This window comes from Sander lucioperca, chromosome 18 (assembly GCF_008315115.2).
Source record: "Sander lucioperca isolate FBNREF2018 chromosome 18, SLUC_FBN_1.2, whole genome shotgun sequence".
Lineage (NCBI taxonomy): Eukaryota > Metazoa > Chordata > Actinopteri > Perciformes > Percidae > Sander > Sander lucioperca.
The window spans coordinates 2477079-2499731 of NC_050190.1; the positions used below are offsets into that span (position 1 = coordinate 2477079).

General features: G+C 38.5%; 1 protein-coding gene and 1 long non-coding RNA gene across 3 annotated transcripts; one reads left to right on the forward strand and one right to left on the reverse strand.

Moving 5' to 3' along the window:
• Positions 1-476: 476 nt before the first annotated feature.
• On the reverse strand, positions 477-10440 carry gphb5 (glycoprotein hormone subunit beta 5). 2 transcript variants are annotated; one of them, XM_035994516.1, is made up of 3 exons: positions 9807-10440; positions 7555-7753; positions 477-779 (listed from the first exon to the last, which is right to left on the reverse strand). In XM_035994516.1, exons 1-3 carry the CDS (start codon positions 9827-9829, stop codon positions 588-590), a joined length of 414 nt encoding a protein of 137 aa, XP_035850409.1. In that variant the 5' UTR covers positions 9830-10440; the 3' UTR covers positions 477-587. The 2 variants fall into 2 exon arrangements, with proteins under 2 accessions (XP_035850409.1, XP_031136200.1); XM_031280340.2 differs by lacking the exon at positions 9807-10440 and having other exon boundaries at positions 7555-8207.
• A 6214-nt stretch (positions 10441-16654) lies between these two features.
• Positions 16655-18030, forward strand: LOC116036819. Its single transcript, XR_004101724.2, has 3 exons — positions 16655-16769; positions 17033-17125; positions 17875-18030. It is a non-coding gene; the product is annotated as an uncharacterized LOC116036819 (long non-coding RNA).
• The last annotated feature ends 4623 nt before the right edge of the window (positions 18031-22653 follow it).

The window sequence follows — 22653 nt, forward strand, 5'->3', positions numbered from 1 at the left end:
CATGCGTTTTGGCGTTTCTAAGCGCTTCTTGTGATGTGGATACGTTTTGTTCATTCACTAAAACAATTTTAAAGTAATATCTTACCAGATGCTCTTTAAATCATTTTTCAATGAAATAATCTTGTGAATTGACCTCAACAAGCCTGTTGGTCTGAAAAACCTTTTTGAGCATTAAACTAACTATAAGTCATTTCTTGCCAGAAGCTACTATTACTTGTCTGTATGCAGGAAACATGCGTTTTTCGCCTTCTTAGAGCTTCTTGTGATGTGTAAACCTTGTTGTGAACATTAAAACAACTTTGCAGTCATTTTTTACCAGGAGCTGATTCAATCATTTTTCAGTGAAAGAATCATGTGAATTCACCTCCAACGAGCTTCTCATGATCTCGTTTACACAGTTACAGGTAAATGGCTTATTTTCTACTTAAACATAGCATCATAAAACAAAAGTCCAATACATGACCAGTACATTTTTTTAACTTAATATTTAGCAGGAAAACCAGATTTTTTTTGGCCTTTTTTTTCCAATTTTACCCGACAAAAATGCTTATTTACAGTGTATAGTTTTAACAAGTATATAGTTTTAGCTAGACAGATGTTATACATTCAGTGGTGCTGGTCAGGCAGACACCACAGTCACATCTCAGGGCCACGGGGTAGGTGTAGGTGGAGTCGACGGTTGGCAAGCAGTTGGGCAGTTTCACAGAGACTAGACGGGTCTCGTTGTAGGTACAAACGCGCTGGTAGGACTCAATGAAGGGAGGGTCCATGACCGGCTTCTGGAAATATAAACAGATAAAGGGTCGGGTGAGGGCGGCTGTGGCTCAGATGGTCCGGTCCAATCAGAAGGTCGGGGGTTCAACCCTTGCTGCAGTCCCATGTCGAGGTGTCTGTGGGAATTGCTTCCGATGCTGCGCCACCAGGGTAATATGAAAACATTTGATGTTTACTTTGGAGGTTGGCTGTGACCGTTTCGTTCTTGTGAATCTCTACAGAGAAATTTCAGGTGGTGTCAAACTCCTTGGTGGCCATATTGACTTTCAACTTTCTCTCAGCTAATTTTGACCCAGATTGGTATTTCATTGCTTCAGTTTGTTTTGTAATGTCAGCTTATTGGCTCTGATCGTAGACCTATATATGATAGGTAATTCATCTAGACAATGTTAGAGTTTTTGGTGGTTAAATTTTACCACAAACTTGTCTCTATTTGCATGTTTGCAAAGTATCTAGCTAATAATGCCAATTCAGTCAAATTCAAGTTAGAGTTAAAATTGTCTTTGATGTTTTTTTAGTTTTTTTTAATGAGACTTTTTTTACATTTGTTTTTTTTCTTTTTTTAACATACAGAACAGAAACACAAATTGAATTAAAACTGCAAGCAGCGATGAACGGGCCCTCGCTGGCAGACGCCGATCCTTGCATTTGCACTCAGACACTGCAAATCGTCACCAATGAGAACGGAACTCTCTGCTGCGTTCATTGATACCTCACATAAGACTCTACCTTAAACGGTTCAAAAGCCATAAGAGGTGGCCTAAAGAACATGGGCATGGTTAAAGTATAGGGGTATCACATGTAGACCACACATTATAAGTTTCATGTAAATCAGATGATGTTTGTCATATAAGGCGGATTTCCTGTTGCCAGCAGGGGGGCGCTATGACAAAAAGTCAATTTTGGCCTGTAGATGTCGTCAAGCCTGGACTCTTGTCAAACCTGAGAAATTTTGGGCAGATATGACAATGACACTAAAGTTACAACTTCTTCGTTCATCGATAATGCTCAAAATGGCCAACATGCCACGCATGAAAAGTTTTTCTTTTAAAGGCATACTATGTAACTTTTCCCTCTTTGGTCCCCCTACAGGTTGTCTCATTGGAACTACAGCCGCGCGAGTTGTAGTTCCAATGAGACAACCTGTAGGGGGACCTAAGAGGGAAAAGTTACATAGTATGCCTTTAATAACTTAATCTTTAAGGTTTGAGATGGTACAGACCAAATTTGAATCCATCGGATGAAATCTCTAGGAGGAGTTTGTTAAGTATAGCACCTTGCTTTTAGGTCTACTTCCTGTTGCCACTAGGGGGCACTATGTTACATTACTGGCAGACAGTGCTCCTTGTGACCGTGCATTTGCATACTCAGACACTGCAAATCGTCACCAATGAAAAGGGAACTCCCTGCTGTGTTCATACCTCACACAAGACTACATACTGCAGGGCTCAATTTGTTTTTTTGTGCACCTATTCCCGAAACCCTTAAAATATGAAATTTTTCACCAGACCTGATGCGTGTGCAAAGTTTGGTGAGTTTTTGAGTATGATAAGGTCCCCAAAAAGGCGATTCATTGCGCGGAAGAAGGAAGAATAATTAAAGCTGCAAGCAGCGATGACGGGCCCTCGTTCCTTGCCCAGGGGGTACTGGCAATATCACATGTAGACCCACACATTCTAAGTTTCATGTAAATCGGAATAACTTTTGCCAAGATACAACCGTTCCTGTTTCAACACCCACCTACAGGAAGTTGGTCCTCCATAACTTGCGCATTGTTTTAGCTATCAAAATTCTTTTGATACATTTTTGTCATGAGGGTCCTCCGAGTCTATATGCAAGTTTTCGTGTCGATCGGACTCACGCCCAAGGAGCAGTTAGACAAAGTAGGTTTCCTATATATATCAATATTTTGCCAATTATTGAAAGAAAATTAAAACAGCCCCATCTAATGGCCGATTGTCACCAAGTTTGGCCGTCCGGCCATGAGGAACAACATGGTCAAGTTTCGGGGTAATCGGAATAATTGTTGCCAAGATAACGCAACTTCCTGTTTAGACAGGAAGTTGCTGTAACTTGCGCATTTTTCCAAAATTCTTTGGATAACTTTTCGTCATGAGGGTCAACAGATACTACCTGCAAAGATTCAGAAGATTGAAATCACGGCCTAGTACTAGTTCGAAAGAATGTGAAATACGTGAAAAGGAATAATTAAAAATGGCCACCTTCCGGTTGGGCGGAGCTAATGAAGGTAAATGGGAAATATGTCTGCAATGATTAGAGCAATATGTGTATTAAATCTGGTGAAGATCGGTGCAACTATGTCCAAGTTAAGGCCTTCCAGTGGGCACTATGGAGCCCGCTTACAGGTATGGCTCAAATCGCTGTACAGTCTTGCAAAGCTCCCAGGTGTTTATGTGGGCGCCAATTTTTGTGAGTTTTCGTATATATTGAGGCCGTCAAAAATGTGATCAGATGAAAGAGTTTACTATTCTGCACATGGCTGCAAAAGTTTGAGAGTTTTCGTGCATCCTAAAGTCCTCAAACAAGTGTTCGTAAAATGAAGATTTTCGCACGAAAACCTTCGGAAAAATTTCGGAAATTTTAGAATTTTGTAATTTTTTCTAAAAATAGCTCCATGGACTTCAAGATGAGACCTATGTTCCCTCCAAATTTGGTATATTAACTTATTACTTTTGTCCAATTTAATGCGCACGTTAGGGGGCGCTATGGAGCCCCCCTGGCAACGCCCGAGCCCAATCACCCTTAATAATTCCTTCAGTTTCAATAGGGCCTTTGCCGCTGTTGGAGCTCGGGCCCTAATCACACCTTGCCTAGTCACTCCCATTTCTTTACTATTGGGAGTTCTCCTACGGATACTTGCATCAGTTTAGCATAAATCTTGGACACTAATCCTCTCACAGAAGAATCAACAAGCCATTTAATGATTGGGTGTGTCTCAAGACTGTCCCCCCATGGCACTCCATAACGCTGATCTTAAGCGAAGATAAAGGAAGAAGGATGTCTAGGGACCTCAAAGTTAGCTCTCAGGTCTTCAAAACTTCACATACCTTCATCATTGAATAGCTGGTCTAATGTATAAATACCTCCCGTGTTTGTGGTACGTTGCAGGATAGAGTATTTTAGCCTAGGTTGTTTATTATTCCAAATATACTGCCGAATTACGGTATCAAGTTTCTTCCAGAAATTTATTGGTGGGGGTAAGGGGATCATTGTACTTTAGAAATTCACACAAGGAACTATGTTCATTTTAACAACAGCAATCCTGGACCATAGCGATGCCGGCAGCGCAGACCAATTGGCCAGATCTCTTTTAACACTACTTAGTATAGTTTTATAGTTGTCTTGGACAACTCGCTGTAGCGATGCGTGAATGGTGATGCCCAAATATGTAATTTTGCTTTGGGTTCGTATTGATGAATAGCTGATGTCACCTGTCCGTTGTTCAACGGAAGATTAGATTTATTCCAATTGATTTTATAGCCGGAGATTGAGCAAAATTCGTATAATCTTAAGAATTTTTGGGACAGAGTCCTCAAGGTCAGAGATGTACAGCAAAATATCATCTGCAAATAATGATATTGAGTTGTTATTGGATTTAATCTGGACATTACACATTTTATTTTGCTTTATGGCTTGGGCTTACAGTTCAAGACAGATTGCAAATAGCATGGGAGATAGCGGGCATCCCTGCCCCGTGCGATGGGGAATAGCTGTGAATGCATGAATTGGTTGAGACTATGGCCGTGGGACTCGCATATAAAGTACGTACCATGTCCTCCAGTCAAACTCGGTACAGTGGCCCAAATACCGTTACCAAATACCAGTATAGAGCCAATAGAACATTAATAGCAAAGAAAAATAGAAACCTCCTCACCACCTCAAGTGGACAACAAAATACTTTCTTTCTCTCAGGTTAGAGAAGGTTGTAACCTTAATTGTGGATGCAGACCAGACTGGATTTATTGAGGGTCGAAACTCTACCACAACACAAGACGTCTATTCCATATTATTCATTATCTTAATAACACCAGGACACCAGGTGCTATTGTTTCTATGGACGCTGAAAAGGCGTTTGATAGAATTGAATGGGAATATATGTTTGGTGTAATGAAAAGATTTGGTTTTGGCTCAGGCTTTCTGGGCTGGATCAGACTGTTATATAAGGAACCTAAAGCTTCAGTTCGACTAATGGTCTGCTGTCTACTTCCTTTAAAGTGACAAGGGGCACGGCTCAAGGAAGCCCGCTGTCTCCTGTTCTCTTTGATCTCTGCCCACTGGCGTTGGCTATCAGGCAAAACCCAGATATTCAGGGTGTAATGTTTGGTTCGAAACAACAATAAATTCTGTTGTATATGATATCCTTATGACATTAACAAACCCTTCTAAATCATTAGCAACCTTGACTAAATGTATTATAGAATTTGGCCCAATATCTGGGTATAATGTAAATTTCGATAAGTCAGAAATATTGATCTTGGACAATGACATAAATATCGAACCAGACTACATTCAGCCCTTCCGTTGGGCTCTGTCTGGGTTTAAGTATTTAGGAATTAAGGTCACTCCCCAAATTAACCAACTATATGCAGAAAAAATGAATCCCTTGGTTAAAAGTCTCAAAGAAATGCTAATAAGATGGAAGAGTCTCCCTGTATCATTTCTTGGCAGAATCAACCTTATCAAGATGACAGTCCTCCCAAAAATACTATATCCCACATCCATGCTGTTTATGAATGTAACTACAAATGACATTAAAACTATAAATGTAAGACTTTATTTGGAATGGCAGGAAGCCTAAAATCAAATTAGTGGTATTACAGCTTCCAAAAGAGCAAGGTGGATGGGGCTTACCATATATAGAATACTATATACTATCCATACAACCCAGGATTAGCTCTTCATGGGTGAATGAGTGCTCAGACTCCCCTTGGCTTGATATAGAGGCAGTTATTTGTAAACCCTTCTCTCCTGTGAACCTGCTTGGTAAAAGCCAGAAAGAACTGCCACACAGTGCTAAAAACGACCTTTTGATAGCAAACGTATTGTGGGCTTGGAGAAAACTTACGAAAATATTCCATAATACTCAGCCTTTCAATCTTATCACGACACTGAAGGATAATCCTGAGCTTTCGCCACATGGAATGGGTCCAAATCTTACACCTTGGAAAAAAGCAGGTGCTGTTAGAATCTTTGACCTCTTTGAGAATGGAAGATTCAAAACATTTGTATCACTGAAAGCTCAGTACCATATATCAAACAAAGATTTCTACAAATATTTACAGGTCAGACACTGTGTATAAGAAGAACAACTCGCTGGAAACCCCACATGATTCGCATCCAGTAGACAGATTTCTCCTTAACTATATGCTTATAGTTAAGTTAAGCATTTTCTATTTAAGTTCTATTCTGAGATGTTAAGCTTTAACATAGGTAAACTTACATGTTTAAGAACATCATGGTGTACTTTGCTGAACTGTGTAATAGATAATGATGAGTGAGTTGAGATATATTTATATATATATATTATAACATATTTGATTTGCAACAAATATAAAGAGTTGCAATATAATATTTTGCATCAGGTCTACATATCACCATACTGTGTATCTATAGTAAGTATAAAACTGGAGCCTCACAAAATTGTCCCAAATGTAAATCTCGTGTAGGTACTAGGCTGCATTGTTTGTGGGAATGCAACGAAATACAAATGTTTTGGAAGGCGCTATGCACAGATGTCAGTACAGCAATAGGTCAGCAAGTATCAGTAGAACCACTTCTTTGCTTCCTTGGGAAGGTTCCTGTCTTTCTTAAAAAAGATGGAGATGTGATTCAGTCACTTCTAATGCTAGCCAGGAAAGCCATAATGATCAGGTGGGTCGGTGATGACCCTACTGTTTCCATGTGGAAACCTCTTATTTCAGAGGTTGTGACTTTGGAAAAACTTGGACATTACATCAGAAAAGGACTCATATTTTTCTGCATAAGTGGAAGAGGACACTGGAACCTTTGGGAATGGATAATCTGGATTTGAATGGATAGATAATATGATGGACAATTGACACATTTCTGTTTAATATACGAACCAGTCTTGTAGCGCTGCTGTTTGTTTGTGTATTGTTTGTGCATTTGTCTGTTAAAAAAATCTATAAATAAAATAAAAAAATAAACTACATGTGTTTTGTGTGCAAACATGTTAATGTGTAAAGTAACTAGTAGAAAGTGGCATTAAAAGAAAAAGACTCAAGTAAAGTACAACTACATTAAATTTGTACTTGAGTACAGTACTTGTAAATGTCCACCACTGCTCATGTGTGACAAAAATAAGATCTTAGTCAGTGATTGGAAACACAGAATATATTTTTCTCAGACATACTCTCTCTACTGTATCTATCTGTTCTTATATTTGTCCATCTACTGTCTCGCAGCTGACTCCCTGCCGGCACTCACAGCCAACCTTGCACTAACCTCCCTGTGCGAAAACAAGTGTTTTCCATGGAGATCACTCATCTCTTTGTCTCTGTATCTACTTGTCTTGCTGTTTGTCTGTCTCTGTGTAGTTGTCTGTGTGACTGGCTGAATCTGCATCTAATCCATCTTCTTTTCTTTCTTTCTTTCTTTATATGCTACTGATGGAAACAGCCGACTAATGTCCTTTGTGTAAAGTTGTCAGCATTGCTTACGTCACCTCTCGATGTAATCATATTTACACTAGTCTCCTCTCTGTGTATACAGGACAGTAGCTGCCTCGCAGCTGCTCACCTCCCAGGTCTCACAGCGTCCCCAGCAGGCGTCAGTGGTAATGTGCAGGCCCCCGCAGCCGGGCTTCCTGGCCAGGAAGGTGAACTCCCGCACGGCACAACCAATAAAGCGCCGCAGGTTGACGGCTGACACCCGGTGGAGGGAGTCTGGCTGCAGAGAGATCCAGAGCAGAAAGCAGCACAGGGCCAGGCCAGGCCCACTGAGGGGGAGAAGAAGAGATGCAACACAACATTGTGTCTTCATATGAGATGCTTCAGGTAAAAATAACCGATGTAGAAGACGCTGGAAAAGTGTCAATGACTTGCTCAAGGACACTAAAGCAGGGCAGCGACTGAATCCCAACCAGCTTAAGGAATGGGACTAAAAAGAAAAGGAGTAGCCTTTTTTTTCTTGCAAAAATCAGTAATATTTCATATTTTATGGCTTTCATAACCACATAGTTCAAATGTTCTAATGCATTCTGAGGTCCGTTATGTCCCGAAGGAGTCTTATTCAAGATGCACAGAAAGTCCTACTGAACTAGTTTTTCTTGTGGCTGTCAATTGTCATATACTTCTAACAAAATCCTTATAAATGCTTTATTACACATGGTTCCCATGGTCATGGAAAACCTGGGAAGTCATGGAATTTCAAAATCTAAATTTCCAGGCCTGGAAAAGTAATAGAATTGGTAAAATCCTTGAAAGTTTTGGAAAAATCATGGAATTTCAAAATCATATTTTCCAGGCCCAGGAATAGTCATGGAATTAGTAAAAACGTAATTCAATTTCAATCATCCAGTTTAACTTTTATTAAAATATAATTAAAAGTGTATTGCTTTTTTAATAATAATTCTTGGCGTGACAGATTGTGTATTTAAAACCAAATCATACTAAATAAAACATTTGGGAAATTAATTTCCACTAAACTGATGTCAGTGTTAGTTTGAGTAAAATAAGCTCATTGAGGTTGAATTCATTCCCTTCTGGGCTTATCTTTCCTCAATGGCTGTACGTTACTGTACATCAGTGGTGGAAGAAGTATTCAGATCCTTTACATAAGTAAAAGTACTAATACCACACTGTAAAAGTAGTCTGTTACAAGCAAAAGTCATGCATTAACTTTTACTTAAGTAAAAGTATGTAAGTATCATCAGATACTTACTGATGATACTTGCATCAATGTACTTAAAGTATTAAAAGTAAAAGTACTCAATGCAGAAAAATCCTCACATTTTAGAAACTGGAAAGGATCCAAACAGTTGTGTGTTTAATAGTCTAACCATTTCAGCTGGACTTGTAGGCTGTTATATTGTTGGCTAGTTTAATTTATTATAAAACATCAGATTTTAAAAACTACATGTGTTTTGTGTGCAAACATCTTAATTTGTAAAGTAACTAAAGCTGTCACATTAATGTAGTGCAGTAAAAAGCAATATTACAATAATACTCTCTGAAATGTAGCAAAGTAGAAGTAGAAAGCGGCATGAAAAGAAAAGACTCAAGTAAAGTACAAGTACCTCAAATTAGTACAGTACTTGAGTAAATGTACTTAGTTACATTCCACCACTGCTGAACATTAAAAAGTCAGTGGACGTTAATAATACTTTTACAGCTGCATGTTTTATGTTTTACGACAGCCCAGTCTTTATAAGACCACACAGAGATTGACAGGCTTCCACAAATGGCTAGTATTGACACCACTTTGGACAGAAGTAATTGCATGAGTAGTGGTTGTTACATTGCCCTCCATACCGACAGAAGTGTTTGGGTGGGCTCCACCACTGGCCCATATCGCACAATGTCGGCAGCGAAGGCTTATGAGATCTGCTGGTAATCACTGCAGTCAAAAGAAGTCTGCAGTGTTAGGCTGCCACTATCTATCAGCGAGACAGGTCTACATGAGACTCTTCAACATGTTTTCAAATGTAAACTGAAATCTCATCACAATGGCCATTCTGGCGCTTTTGGTCCTGTCAACATATGGATCTAGATGGAGTTTGCCCAATAAATGTTCAACTTTCCATTTTTTTCTAAAAACTTTGAAAAAAGTTAAGATGTAAGGTCCATTCTTAACAGCAGTTGGGAAAACAATCTCACCAAAAGGTCAATTTAGTGGCTGTTCTGGAGCTTTTGATCCCATCACATTTCTCAGAAATACATCACAGTAAAATCCCACTTCAACCAGGCAAACTCCCTCTGCTGATGAAGAACAGGGGAAGAACAGGGGATGAACAGGACTCCATATATAGCAGTAAAGCTGAATTCACTCACCAATTTGATTTCTTCTGTTGCATCTTGGCCGTGCCTCACAAATGTGTTGACTATTGGTTATGTGCTAAAATACAATGAGACACTAAAGTTTACGCAGGTTGTTGCTGCTGTTCTCACAGCTGTAGCACGCAGGCCTGTAGTATCAGCTCTGAAGTGAATCTTTGACCGGCTAACATGAACCGCAGTACTTGTCACTGTATGCTCCTCAGATCTGAACCACCTGCTAATGGCTCTGACACCACAAGCAGGGCTTTTTTATCATCCTGTGTCCTGCCAATCAAAGGCTGAAATCCTCACCTCAGTCTCTCTCTTCCCCTGACTCCCTAAATCCCCTGGAGGCCCTTCTACCTGTCGCTGCCTATCTAGCTCACCCACTCCATTAGCTTGATTAGGGAAAAGAGTCTGCCCTTTTGTTCATAGTCATCCACACGGAAGACGGGTAACAACACACTCAAACACAGTGCCTATCTGTGTCTACTCTTAGTCATCCGAGCTTAATTAGCTGGCTCCAGAGATAGAGCCTGCTCCTGTTCTCACATGCCGACTGAAATGACTTCACCGCTGAGCTCCATCACTGCTGTTTGCCTTATTCTGCCACTTTGTCTCACACTTTTCATTATGTCTTTTTCGTTGTTGCCAGTGAAATTGCTTCACACACAGAGAGAAAGCTGGCTGTTACTCATGTCGTGCCTTGCAGGCATGGTAAAGCTTCACTTAAGGCAGAAAGGATGCATGCCGGAGGATGCGTCAACCCTCGCAGGAGACAATGGAGGTGGAGAAAGGAGACGTGAAGAAAGGGGAAGATTTGATTTGGGTGAGTAAGCACTTCATGAAGAAATTACATCGTCAGAGGCCCTGCAGGCAGCGTGTGGAGCCAGCCGAGCAGAAGAACTGCTCTCAAGTAGTTCAGGAAATTAATCTTTAAAAGTAAAGTTTAAAGTAGAGGCCAAGCAATTAAAGTTACATTAGAGAAAATATTGAGGAGGATGAGCCAGGGACAGGTTCACACTCTTTTCAGACACTCACTATCAGGAAGAATTACCCATCTGGAGGCTATTATTAGACAATGTGCAGGATGTGGAATAACAGAATGCATGTAATTGGATATAATGAGGTTAATTGTAATCCAGTGAGCCTGGATTTCAACAATCCTGCTTTGTGCAATTATTCACAACTTTCAAATGAAAGATTCTTTTTAAGTTATTTTTGTTTGTCATACTTCATTCACTTTTATTGGGGAAATTCTAATGCTTAATTTAACCCATCCTGGCTATTTTAAAAGAACCAGCTCCAGTTCTGAGGCCAGTGCCTGCTTAAGGGAATAGACAGGATTCCTAATACTTCAGTCAACATGCATTTATTTTATTGTGAGAAGATCCTGTTAAAATACAGAGCGCATGCTGGGTGCCCGAATAGCTCAGTTCGTAGAGCGGGTGCCCATATATAGAGGTTTACTCCTCGAAGCAGCGGGCCTGGGTTCGACTCCGACCTGTGGCCCTTTGCTGCATGTCATTCCCCCCTCTCTCCCCTTTCATGTCTTCAGCTGTCTTGTCTAAATAAAGGCCGAAAATGCCCCAAAAAAAATAAAATACTGAGTGCATGTAAAACTCCACCAAAGCCAAACTGTGACCCCTGGAGCTTGTTGATTTTAAAGGATAAAAAACAACACGTGTCATAGTAAGATGTTGGTCCATCAGAAGCACAATAACAGCTTCAATGACGTGCTAGAATTAATTCTTGACCATGGAGGCAGCAGTGGACAAAAAACTCTCTCCTCTCAAGGTCCACTTACTAGCTTGTTCTGGAGCTTTTGACCATGTCACACTATCTACATCTGTAGATGGAGTTTGCTTAGTTGTCATGGAACTGTAAATGTTCAAACGTTTACACTTTTAGGGCTTAGGACTCATCCATGTTTACTTAGGAAAAATACATGAAAAATCACTGCCACTGAGGTACCCTTGGACAAGGCACTTCACCCCTAACTGCCCCAATAGAGGTTCTCACTAGCCTGCAGTGGAAGATGGTGGATAAACTAAACAGCTCATAATGAAACTGAATGTTAACAAACAAGAGATCATAATTGTTGTGTCAACTTTCCTCCTAAATAAAGAGTGAGAAATTGTGTTGGTTTCCCTGCAGACGTCAAGCCACCAGCCCAGCAGTAACATGATGCTTTGCTGACCTCTGGTGCTCACTTGTAGTATTGATACTCACCAAAGACCTGAGAGGCATTTCATGTTACAGCAGTTTAATAATTTCTTGCTTTCATGCCTTTTCTATTTTTGCTATTACTGCTTTTGTAATTTTAATGGAACATTTCTCTTGTCGTCAACCAAATGTTATGTTTGTTTTAGGTTTTTATTGTACAGATAGTGTGAACACCTGGGAAACACCTAATGTGGATAGCTTATTTGTTGGTGAACAACTATAACTATAGACATATTTTTATGTAGACCTATACATTACTGAAAGTAATGAATAGGCTCTATGATCAGAGACGGTTTAGAGTTTAGTGGCCTGTCAATTAAACTGCTTATCCTTATGGAGTAACGTTAGTCCAAAATAAAGTTTGACCTACCTGCAACGATGTAGAAAATGTACAGAACCCTACACGGGCCAAATTGGAAACCTATGGTGTCCTTTAATAGCCTGGTCCTACCAGACTCTCGTACATTTCATTTGTACAGAGAGTCTGGCCACTCTCCATTGACAAGTGTTAACTTCCTTGAACTTCTGTTGAAGTTTAAAACTATTGGATCTGCCCAGAGCCACTCTGGATCTGCAATAACCAATCCCTAACGTTTGGTCGAGACGTATGTCATGTGCACCAAGAGGGGAGACCAACAAGGCTTATGGTGCTTTTTTATTTTTTTTTATTGACAAAAAACACCAACATACAAAACTCTCGTTGGGGAAAAAGATATACATGCGTACACAACCCAGGTAAAAAAGTAGTATACTTTAGTGTATTAGAAATATGAATAAAGTACATGAAGTATAAAACAAGTATGCTTCTACTTGTTGTGCTTTATTTAAAGAGTATTTAATATGTACTTTTTAAAAGTATACTTCAAAATAGATGTAATTAAGTTCAACTTCAGAGTCCAAAAAGTAAGTATACTAATTTAGCAGTAATCAAATTATTTTTTAAATGTACTTTTTGAAAGTGTACTTTGTTGTTAATGTATTTTAAATTGTATAGAAGTTTATTTTTGTATAGAAGTGTATTAAATTCGACATACTTAGAGTGGCAATTCTGACCATCTCTTTACCTAGGCTACATAAGTTGCTATGAAGCCGCAAGATCTGAAAGTAGGCTATTTTTCCCATTAGAGTTTTACGTAACAACAGCGATATTAGGCTAGGTAGTAAGTTATTTTTTATTTAACACAAACGCACAGGTTTGTGGATAAAAAATCAAAAAAGAAATCACATTTTTTTGTTGTTTCCGTATGTCTAAAAACACCAACTACTAGCTACTAACCACAGTCTATGCTACTAACTGTAGGCCTACTCATGAGCCACTGTGACAACGCTCCACTGTTTAATGCAATGCACGATGGGAACGTGAAAGTCGTTACTTTGCCGCAATCCGCTTTTGGCTGAGAAGCTGTCACCAAAGAATTTCTTTTTTTTTTTTTTTTTTTTTTTTTTTTTTTATAAATTTTATTGACAAAAAGTACCAACATACAAAACTCTTGTTGGGGAAAAGGATATACATGCGTATATACAATATAAATGTTGTCAATGTACAAGAAAGAATTACCTGGTCAAAAGAAACAAAGAATAGAACAAAAAGGGGGAGCTGCTTAAAATATACAAGTCAAAAGCAAAAAGGCTAGAAAAAGTAAAATTAACATTTGGAGCGGTACACAAGGAGAGACTAATCAAAACAGTAGTTTCCTAGATATGTCATTACACATTTTCCTTGCAATCTTAGTAGATTTGATCTTTTTCAGTGAGGAAAAAAATAATTTAAAGTCATTTATAAACCAAACAAAGGAAGGTTTAGAACATCTCCACTTACTGCAATGAATATGATATTTACCCATTAGAATAATCATATTGACTAGATCTGATATTGATGAATCTATATTATCCATATAAAAGAGGATGTGTGGCAAGGTGAGAGTAAGGATATTATCCATCTTAAGTGACAGCCAATTTTGTATCTCAGACCAGAAGCTGTTGGACACAGGGCAAAAAAAGAACATGTGTCCCAGTGTCTCATCAGCTATCTCACAAAAAACACAAGGGTCTACATCAAATTTGAATCTTCTTCTAAGAAAGTCAGCGACTGGATATATCTTATAAATTATTTTAAAGTGAGTCTCTTTGACTTTTGGGGAAATGGGCCATTTAATGAATTTAAAATGTGTTTTTCCTATGGACAATGCATCCATGTTCGGAACCTGTACACACAATCCTCTTTCATAACCAAGACATAATTTAGATTTCAAAGCATCACTAATATATTTATTATTACATTTATTGTCAATTAAAGTACAATCATTGATAACAAGATTTGGTAAAGTTGGTAAGGGTCTTGTTCTTGCATATAACAATGTGTTATGAATTAACTGTAATAATGGTACAGGTATTGCTTTACAGATCGTATTGTATTCTCTATAAGTACAGTTTAAATTATATTTTTCTGAAAAGGCTTTATATTCCAAAAGGTGACCATTGTCATCTATAATATCATTCACAAAAACAATGCCCTTTTCATACCAATCATACCTGAACAATGATTTCCTATTGATTATAATGACCCTATTGTTCCATAAGGTGGATCCATGTGGAGAAAAGTTATGGGTAAATATCATTTTCCAATATTGGAGAACTTGTTTGTGGAAGTTTGACAACTTAACAGGAATTTTGGTCACCTCAAAATCACATTGCAGAAGAAAATCAAGCCCTCCTATTTTTTTAAATAAATGTCTAGGTATGTGAAACCACATAGAATCTGGTTGTGATAGATACGTTTTCAACCAGTTGATCTTAAAGGTCCCAAACATTGATTCGAAGTCCAATGCTTTGATACCACCCATATCATAGTCTTTAACCAGCTGTGATTTCTTAATATAATGGGTTTTGTTTTTCCACAGGAATTGGAAAACAATTGAATTGGCTTTCTTAACATTATCGGAAGAAACATACAGGGAGTGACATGGATAGATTACTTTGGAAATACCTTCTGATTTAGATAGAGTGACTCTACCAAAGATGGTGAGATCTCTGATAAGCCAGCGACTTAAGGATTTCTTCATATCTATTAAACGGTTAGAAAAATTAACGTCTTCCCTTCTAATAGCATTTTTAGATAAAACTATTCCTAGATATTTCACTTCAGCTTTAACCTCAATTGAAGAGATGATGGAATCCGTTGATGAGTGAATGGGAAGTAGCTCACATTTTTTAATATTGAGGGTTAATCCTGAAGCTTTAGAGAAAATCGAGACTGAATCAAGGGCAACATCAACCATGAATTTATTCCTTAAAAGGATTGCTGTGTCGTCTGCAAATTGACTAATTTTAAATTCCTTGTCAAATATTGTGATCCCATGCAAGTCAGGGTTGTGATTAATGAGCATTATAAGTGATTGTGTGGCTAGAATAAACAGTTTTGGAGAAATTGGGCATCCCTGCCTAATACCGCGGAGCACTTCAAACCTAGGAGTTATATTAGGATTCAGGGACACAGAACTATATATGTCAGTATAAAACATCTTAATTATTTTACAAAAGTTACTCCCAAAACCTAAAAAATCTAAGATTTCAAATAAAAAGGTATGTTCAACAGTGTCAAATGCCTTATAAAAATCAAGAAATAAAATAAAAGCATCAGTGTTAATGAAGTCTCGATAATCAAGCATGTCTAGTAGCAGCCTGGTATGGTTATGTATATTTCTACCCTTTATGAAAGCTGATTGACACTCGTCAATAATATGTGATAATCCCTTATTCAGACGATTAGCATAGACAAGTGCCAGCAATTTATAATCGTTACATAACAAGGTAATTGGTCTCCAATTATCCAATAAAAGATTATCTTTGTTAGGTTTGGGAATTAGGGTGATGAGACCATGTTTCATAGTGGGAGAAAGATTACCTTTTGAGATACAATCTAGATAGGCATTATAGAGCATTTCCCTGACATCACTCCAAAAGAAAGACAAAAACTCCACGGTTAACCCATCTATTCCAGGTGACTTCCCCTTAGACATCTGTTGAACTGCTAAGTCTAGCTCCTCAATTCTTAACTCATCTTCCATAAGTTGTTTAAAGTTATCATTTATTGTCTTTTTAAACCCCTGGATCTTATCTAAGAAAAAACAACAATCTTCTTTAGAAAAAAGGGATTTATACAAGTTACTATAAAAAGATTTGATGTTTTCGTTTACTTCTTCCTGATTTTCAACAATAATGCCATTGACCTTTAACTTCCGAATTTTTTTCTTCGTCTGTCTTTGTTTTTCCAGACTAAAAAAGTAAGAGGAGTTTTTCTCCCCTTCTTCAATCCAACGAGCCCTTGAACGAATAAATGCTCCTTTGGCCTTTTCCAAATATATATTATCAAGATGGGATTGTAAATTGTTTAATTCAGTCTGTTCTTGCCGAGTCAAATCATTTTTACTGCATAATGTATTGATGCGACTAATGATGTCCCCTTGTCTTATCTTTTTAAGGGTTGATGATTGCTTACTTGTTCTAATAGCCATTTGTTTAACTTTGAATTTAAACCATTCCCATTTACTCAGAAAAGACATTTCCTCTCAAAGGCTCGTTTTTGTTATATTTTGTTTCAGGTTTGTTACGAGTTCGCCTGAGTGGTGGGGAAAAGTCTGCAAGAGAATTTCTTTGAACTTGACCGTTTCTCTCCAAGGCTGATGGACCTCCTTTAGGAAAAAAGAAAGGCCTGCCCAGCGAGCTTTTGGCTGAGCTTTACGTCAGACAAAGGTGGGTTTGACAAGCTACATTAGTCTACTTCCTCTCTTTCCTCTCTCTGTTCATCACTTTTCTTTTTATGTCTTTTGTTTCTTCTCTGCTCTGTCCTTTTCTTCCCATCAAATCTCCCCTCCCTTCTTTTCTGTCCTCTCCATTTTCCTCCCCTTTTGTCCTCTTGTACATAAACATTGTGGGGAATTTCTGGAATTTATTTGATAAATACATGTGATTATCCTTAGCAAGATGTGTTTACTCTTGTGTCCATTATCTTCCAGACCACTGAGCCAACACACATCAGGTGCCTATGTCTTCGGGGACTGCCTGTCATCTTGGCGGATGATTCTTCTGCCTTCTTCAAGACATGCTCTGTAAGTTAATCATTTTTTGGTAAATGTTGCAGGTGCATGCTCATTTGTCTCATTTTAAGCCATTAATGAACAGTGCTACTAATTTTCAGAATGATTTGATCAGCAATCAGTGTCTCCTTAAGGGCCTCCGTTAAGTCTCTATTGCCAAACAAAGATAGCTTACCCACTTTCAGTCCCAGTTCTATTGAAAAGATTTAGAAAATTGCTCACCATAACTAAAGTTGTATGAATCCTTTTACATTGCCCACTTTATTTTTTTACTTTACTGTCACCATTTGGAAGTTGTGAAAATGTTCTCGGGTCTTTAACTGAAATGGGAGTTCTGAGCGCACATGTTAGATTCTGGTTGCTCAATTAATCAACTAACTTAATGTTAGTTTCAACCGGTGACAGTAAAGTTTACAAAAAGCAATTAAGGTGAAATGTACTGAGTCATATGATTTACAAAATTGTTGCATAGCAACAAAGTTTCTGGGAGCAGTTTTCTACATCTTTTCAGCACGACTGTGACTGGAAGTGGGTAAACTCCATATTTGGGACAAAGTGTTGCAATATACTGTACAGATCCAAATATGGCATTTGATTAAAAAAAAAAAAAAAAATCTAAACTGGTATCATCCTTTAGTATACTATCAGTGCAGTTTATATTGTACAACGCTTTTCATTATTATCTTTTTGGTGTACAAAACACCATTGTCTAACTGGCATGTTTATGTTTTCTCCTTGTCACTACGTTTCTTTCACATTAGGATGTAACTGACAAGGACTCGTACAGTTAAACTCCAGTGGGAATTCTCTGCCTGGGTTGAGAAAATACCCAGCTCAACCCATTCAGTGTAGGGATCATCTTGGAAGGGTCTGTGGTAATGGATGAACTGGCCAACCTGCCTCAGGCCTTTTGTGTCCTTTTCGTTTCACACCCACAGCCGTTTCGGGTTGATCTACGCCCTGCACCTGGACTACCCCATGTGCATGAAAAACACTTTCAACTTTACTCAGCAGGTAATGCTCAAACTGGGTAGAAGTGAGCTGGAAGCGTAAAAACGGGGTTCGAAATGGCTTTACTACTGCTCCAGATTTGTTTGCCCCAGTTTGTAATGTTGGACTTTTGTGTTGTATATGGCTTGGGTATATATACATGTGTCCTATGGTATTCGCACTGATTTTTGCGCAATATTCCATGACAGACAGGCTCTGATTACACTCGTCAATAATATGTGACAATCCCTCATTCAGACAATTAGCATAGACAAGTGCCAGCAATTTATAATCGTTACATTACAAGGTAATTGGTCTCCAATTATCCAATAAAAGATTATCTTTGTTAGGTTTGGGAATTAGAGTGATGAGACCATGTTTTATAGTAGGAGAAAGATTACCTTTTGAGATACAATCTAAATAGGCATTATAGAGCATTTCCCTGATATCACTCCAAAAGAAAGATAAAAACTCCACGGTTAGCCCATCTATTCCAGGTGATTTCCCCTTAGACATCTGATGAACTGCTAAGTCTAGCTCCTCAATTCTTAGCTCATCTTCCATAAGTTGTTTAAAGTTATCATCAATTGTCTTTTTAAACCCCTGAATCTTATCTAAGAAAAAACAACAAAAGAAAAAGAAAAAAGGGATTTATACAAATTACTATAAAAAGCTTTGATGTTTTTGTTTACTTCTTCCTGGTTTTCAATAGTAATATCATTGATAATTAACTTCCGAATATTTTTCTTCGTCTGTCTTTGCTTTTGCAGACTAAAAAAGTAAGAGTTTTTTTCCCCTTCTTCAATCCGATGAGCCCTTGAACGAATAAATGCTCCCTTGGCCTTTTCCAGATATATTATCAAGATGGGACTGTAAATTGTTTGATTCAGTCTGCTCTTCCAGTGTCAAATCATCTTTACAGCATAGCGTATTAATGCGACTAATGATGTCCCTTTGTCATTATCTTTTTAAGTGTTAATGATTGCTTACTTGTTCTAATAGCTATCTGTTTAACTTTGAATTTAAACCATTCCCATTTACTCAGAAAAGACATTTCCAATTCACCTACTTCTTTAACCAGTTGTTTAACTACATTACAAAACTCAGTATCTTCCAAAAGGGTATTGTTAAATTTCCATATGGCGTTTATGTTATTCTCTCTTCCACCCGGAGAAAGTGTCAAGGATATTACACAATGATCAGTCAGGGGTAATGCTGATATATCACATCTATTAACCTCATTAATTAGGTTGTCTGAGAGTAACCAATAATCCAATCTAGAGCACTGGCCATTATTAGATGAGTTGAACCAGGTAAATTGTTTTCTGGTTGGGTTTTTCATTCTCCAATAATCTATTAGATTGGCCTTTGTGATCAATTCAACTATTGTTTCATCAAATCTGTGGCAGTGTCTCTTTGATGGTAAGCGGTCTAACCAAAGATCAGGGGCCAGGTTAAAATTTCCCCCAATTATTAAGCTATCCATTGAAAAAAGCATTTTCCATTCCTCTAAGTACTTACTTAAGGATGAGAAGAGATTTTTGTTCTGTGCTCTTTTGTTATAACCATACACACATAATAAAATGTAGTTTATACCATTTATTTCTGTCGCGACTATTAACCAATAGCCAGTAGTAGAGTCACTTTTATGGTCAATAATTTCCCCAGGAATTCTATTTAATAAAATCATAACTCCTGCTGAGTGTGGTTCCATGACTGAAAAAGATAGAGTCTCCCCATTGCAATTTCCAAAATTTTGTGTCGAGTGGGTTTCTTGCAAAAAAACACAATTAGCCCTTTGCTCCTTACAGAAAAGAAAAATAGCCTTACGTTTTACATTATCTTTCAACCCCCTAGTATTTAAAGAAATAAAGGACAACATTTAGGTGATAAGTAGATAACCTATAAACAATGCACAAAAGAGTGTAACGATGCACGCAGATTTCTTCACTGCGGTCAAGCCAGCCTCCACCTCGAAATAAGCGGTCAAACTAGCCGCCCCTATATTTCGCGGTGCGCGTATACACTTGCTATTACGGTGAGACCGTCAGAACTAAAAACAGGGAATTTTCCGACGAAGGCAATTTCCCATTCATTTATTCTGTCTGCCTGTCTATCTGTCTGCCTTCCTGTCAGAAAGAAAGAAAGAAAGAAAGATTTTAGCACACCTCACAACCTTTCACTGCATGATATGTTGAATTCCAAAATAAGAGCCCCCCAAAAATCATATATTAGCTGTTTGTCTACACATTCAGAAAATCATAAAAATATATGTCCTAGCTTCCACAGACCAATTTCACCTCAGATGGAGAGGACTCCATCTCAAGGTGTCAACTACAATGTTTCAGGACATTCCGATGTTGTTTTCCAAAATAAGAGCCCCCCAAAAATCATATATTAGCTGTTTTGTCTACACATTCAGAAAATCATAAAAATAAAAGTCCTAGCTTCCACAGATCAATTTCACCTCAGATGGAGAGGACTCCATCTCAAGGTGTCAACTACAATGTTTCAGGACATTCTGATGTTGTTTTCCAAATTAAGAGCCCCCCAAAAATCATATATAAGCTGTTTGTCTACACATTCAGAAAATCATAAAAATAAATGTCCTAGCTTCCACAGACCAATTTCACCTCAGATGGAGAGGACTCCATCTCAAGGTGTCAACTACAATGTTTCAGGACATTCTGATGTTGTTTTCCAAATTAAGAGCCCCCCAAAAATCATATATAAGCTGTTTGTCTACACATTCAGAAAATCATAAAAATAAATGTCCTAGCTTCCACAGACCAATTTCACCTCAGATGGAGAGGACTCCATCTCAAGGTGTCAACTACAATGTTTCAGGACATTCCGATGTTGTTTTCCAAAATAAGAGCCCCCCAAAAATCATATATTAGCTGTTTTGTCTACACATTCAGAAAATCATAAAAATAAAAGTCCTAGCTTCCACAGATCAATTTCACCTCAGATGGAGAGGACTCCATCTCAAGGTGTCAACTACAATGTTTCAGGACATTCCGATGTTGTTTTCCAAATTAAGAGCCCCCCAAAAATCATATATAAGCTGTTTGTCTACACATTCAGAAAATCATAAAAATAAATGTCCTAGCTTCCACAGACCAATTTCTCCTCAGATGGAGAGGACTCCATCTCAAGGTGTCAACTACAATGTTTCAGGACATTCTGATGTTGTTTTCCAAATTAAGAGCCCCCCAAAAATCATATATAAGCTGTTTGTCTACACATTCAGAAAATCATAAAAATAAATGTCCTAGCTTCCACAGACCAATTTCACCTCAGATGGAGAGGACTCCATCTCAAGGTGTCAACTACAATGTTTCAGGACATTCCGATGTTGTTTTCCAAAATAAGAGCCCCCCAAAAATCATATATTAGCTGTTTTGTCTACACATTCAGAAAATCATAAAAATAAAAGTCCTAGCTTCCACAGATCAATTTCACCTCAGATGGAGAGGACTCCATCTCAAGGTGTCAACTACAGTGTTTCAGGACATTCCGATGTTGTTTTCCAAATTAAGAGCCCCCCAAAAATCATATATAAGCTGTTTGTCTACACATTCAGAAAATCATAAAAATAAATGTCCTAGCTTCCACAGACCAATTTCACCTCAGATGGAGAGGACTCCATCTCAAGGTGTCAACTACAATGTTTCAGGACATTCTGATGTTGTTTTCCAAATTAAGAGCCCCCCAAAAATCATATATAAGCTGTTTGTCTACACATTCAGAAAATCATAAAAATAAATGTCCTAGCTTCCACAGACCAATTTCACCTCAGATGGAGAGGACTCCATCTCAAGGTGTCAACTACAATGTTTCAGGACATTCCGATGTTGTTTTCCAAAATAAGAGCCCCCCAAAAATCATATATTAGCTGTTTTGTCTACACATTCAGAAAATCATAAAAATAAAAGTCCTAGCTTCCACAGATCAATTTCACCTCAGATCCATCTGAGGTGAAATTGGTCTGTGGAAGCTAGGACATTTATTTTTATGATTTTCTGAATGTGTAGACCATCCATCCATCCATCCATCGTCGTCCGCTTATCCGGTCTCAGGTCGCGGGGGTAGCAGCTCCAGCAGGGGACCCCAAACTTCCCTTTCCCGAGCCACATTAACCAGCTCCGACTGGGGGATCCCAAGGCGTTCCCAGGCCAGGTTAGAGATATAATCCCTCCACCTAGTCCTGGGTCTTCCCCGAGGCCTCCTCCCAGCTGGACGTGCCTGGAACACCTCCCTAGGGAGGCGCCCAGGGGGCATCCTTACCAGATGCCCGAACCACCTCAACTGGCTCCTTTCGACGCGAAGGAGCAGCGGCTCTACTCCGAGCTCCTCACAGATGACTGAGCTTCTCACCCTATCTCTAAGGGAGACACCGGCCACCCTCCTGAGGAAACCCATTTCGGCCGCTTGTACCCAGGATCTCGTTCTTTCGGTCATGACCCAACCTTCATAGGTGAGGGTAGGAACGAAAACTGACCGGTAGATCGAGAGCTTTGCCTTCTGGCTCAGCTCTCTTTTCGTCA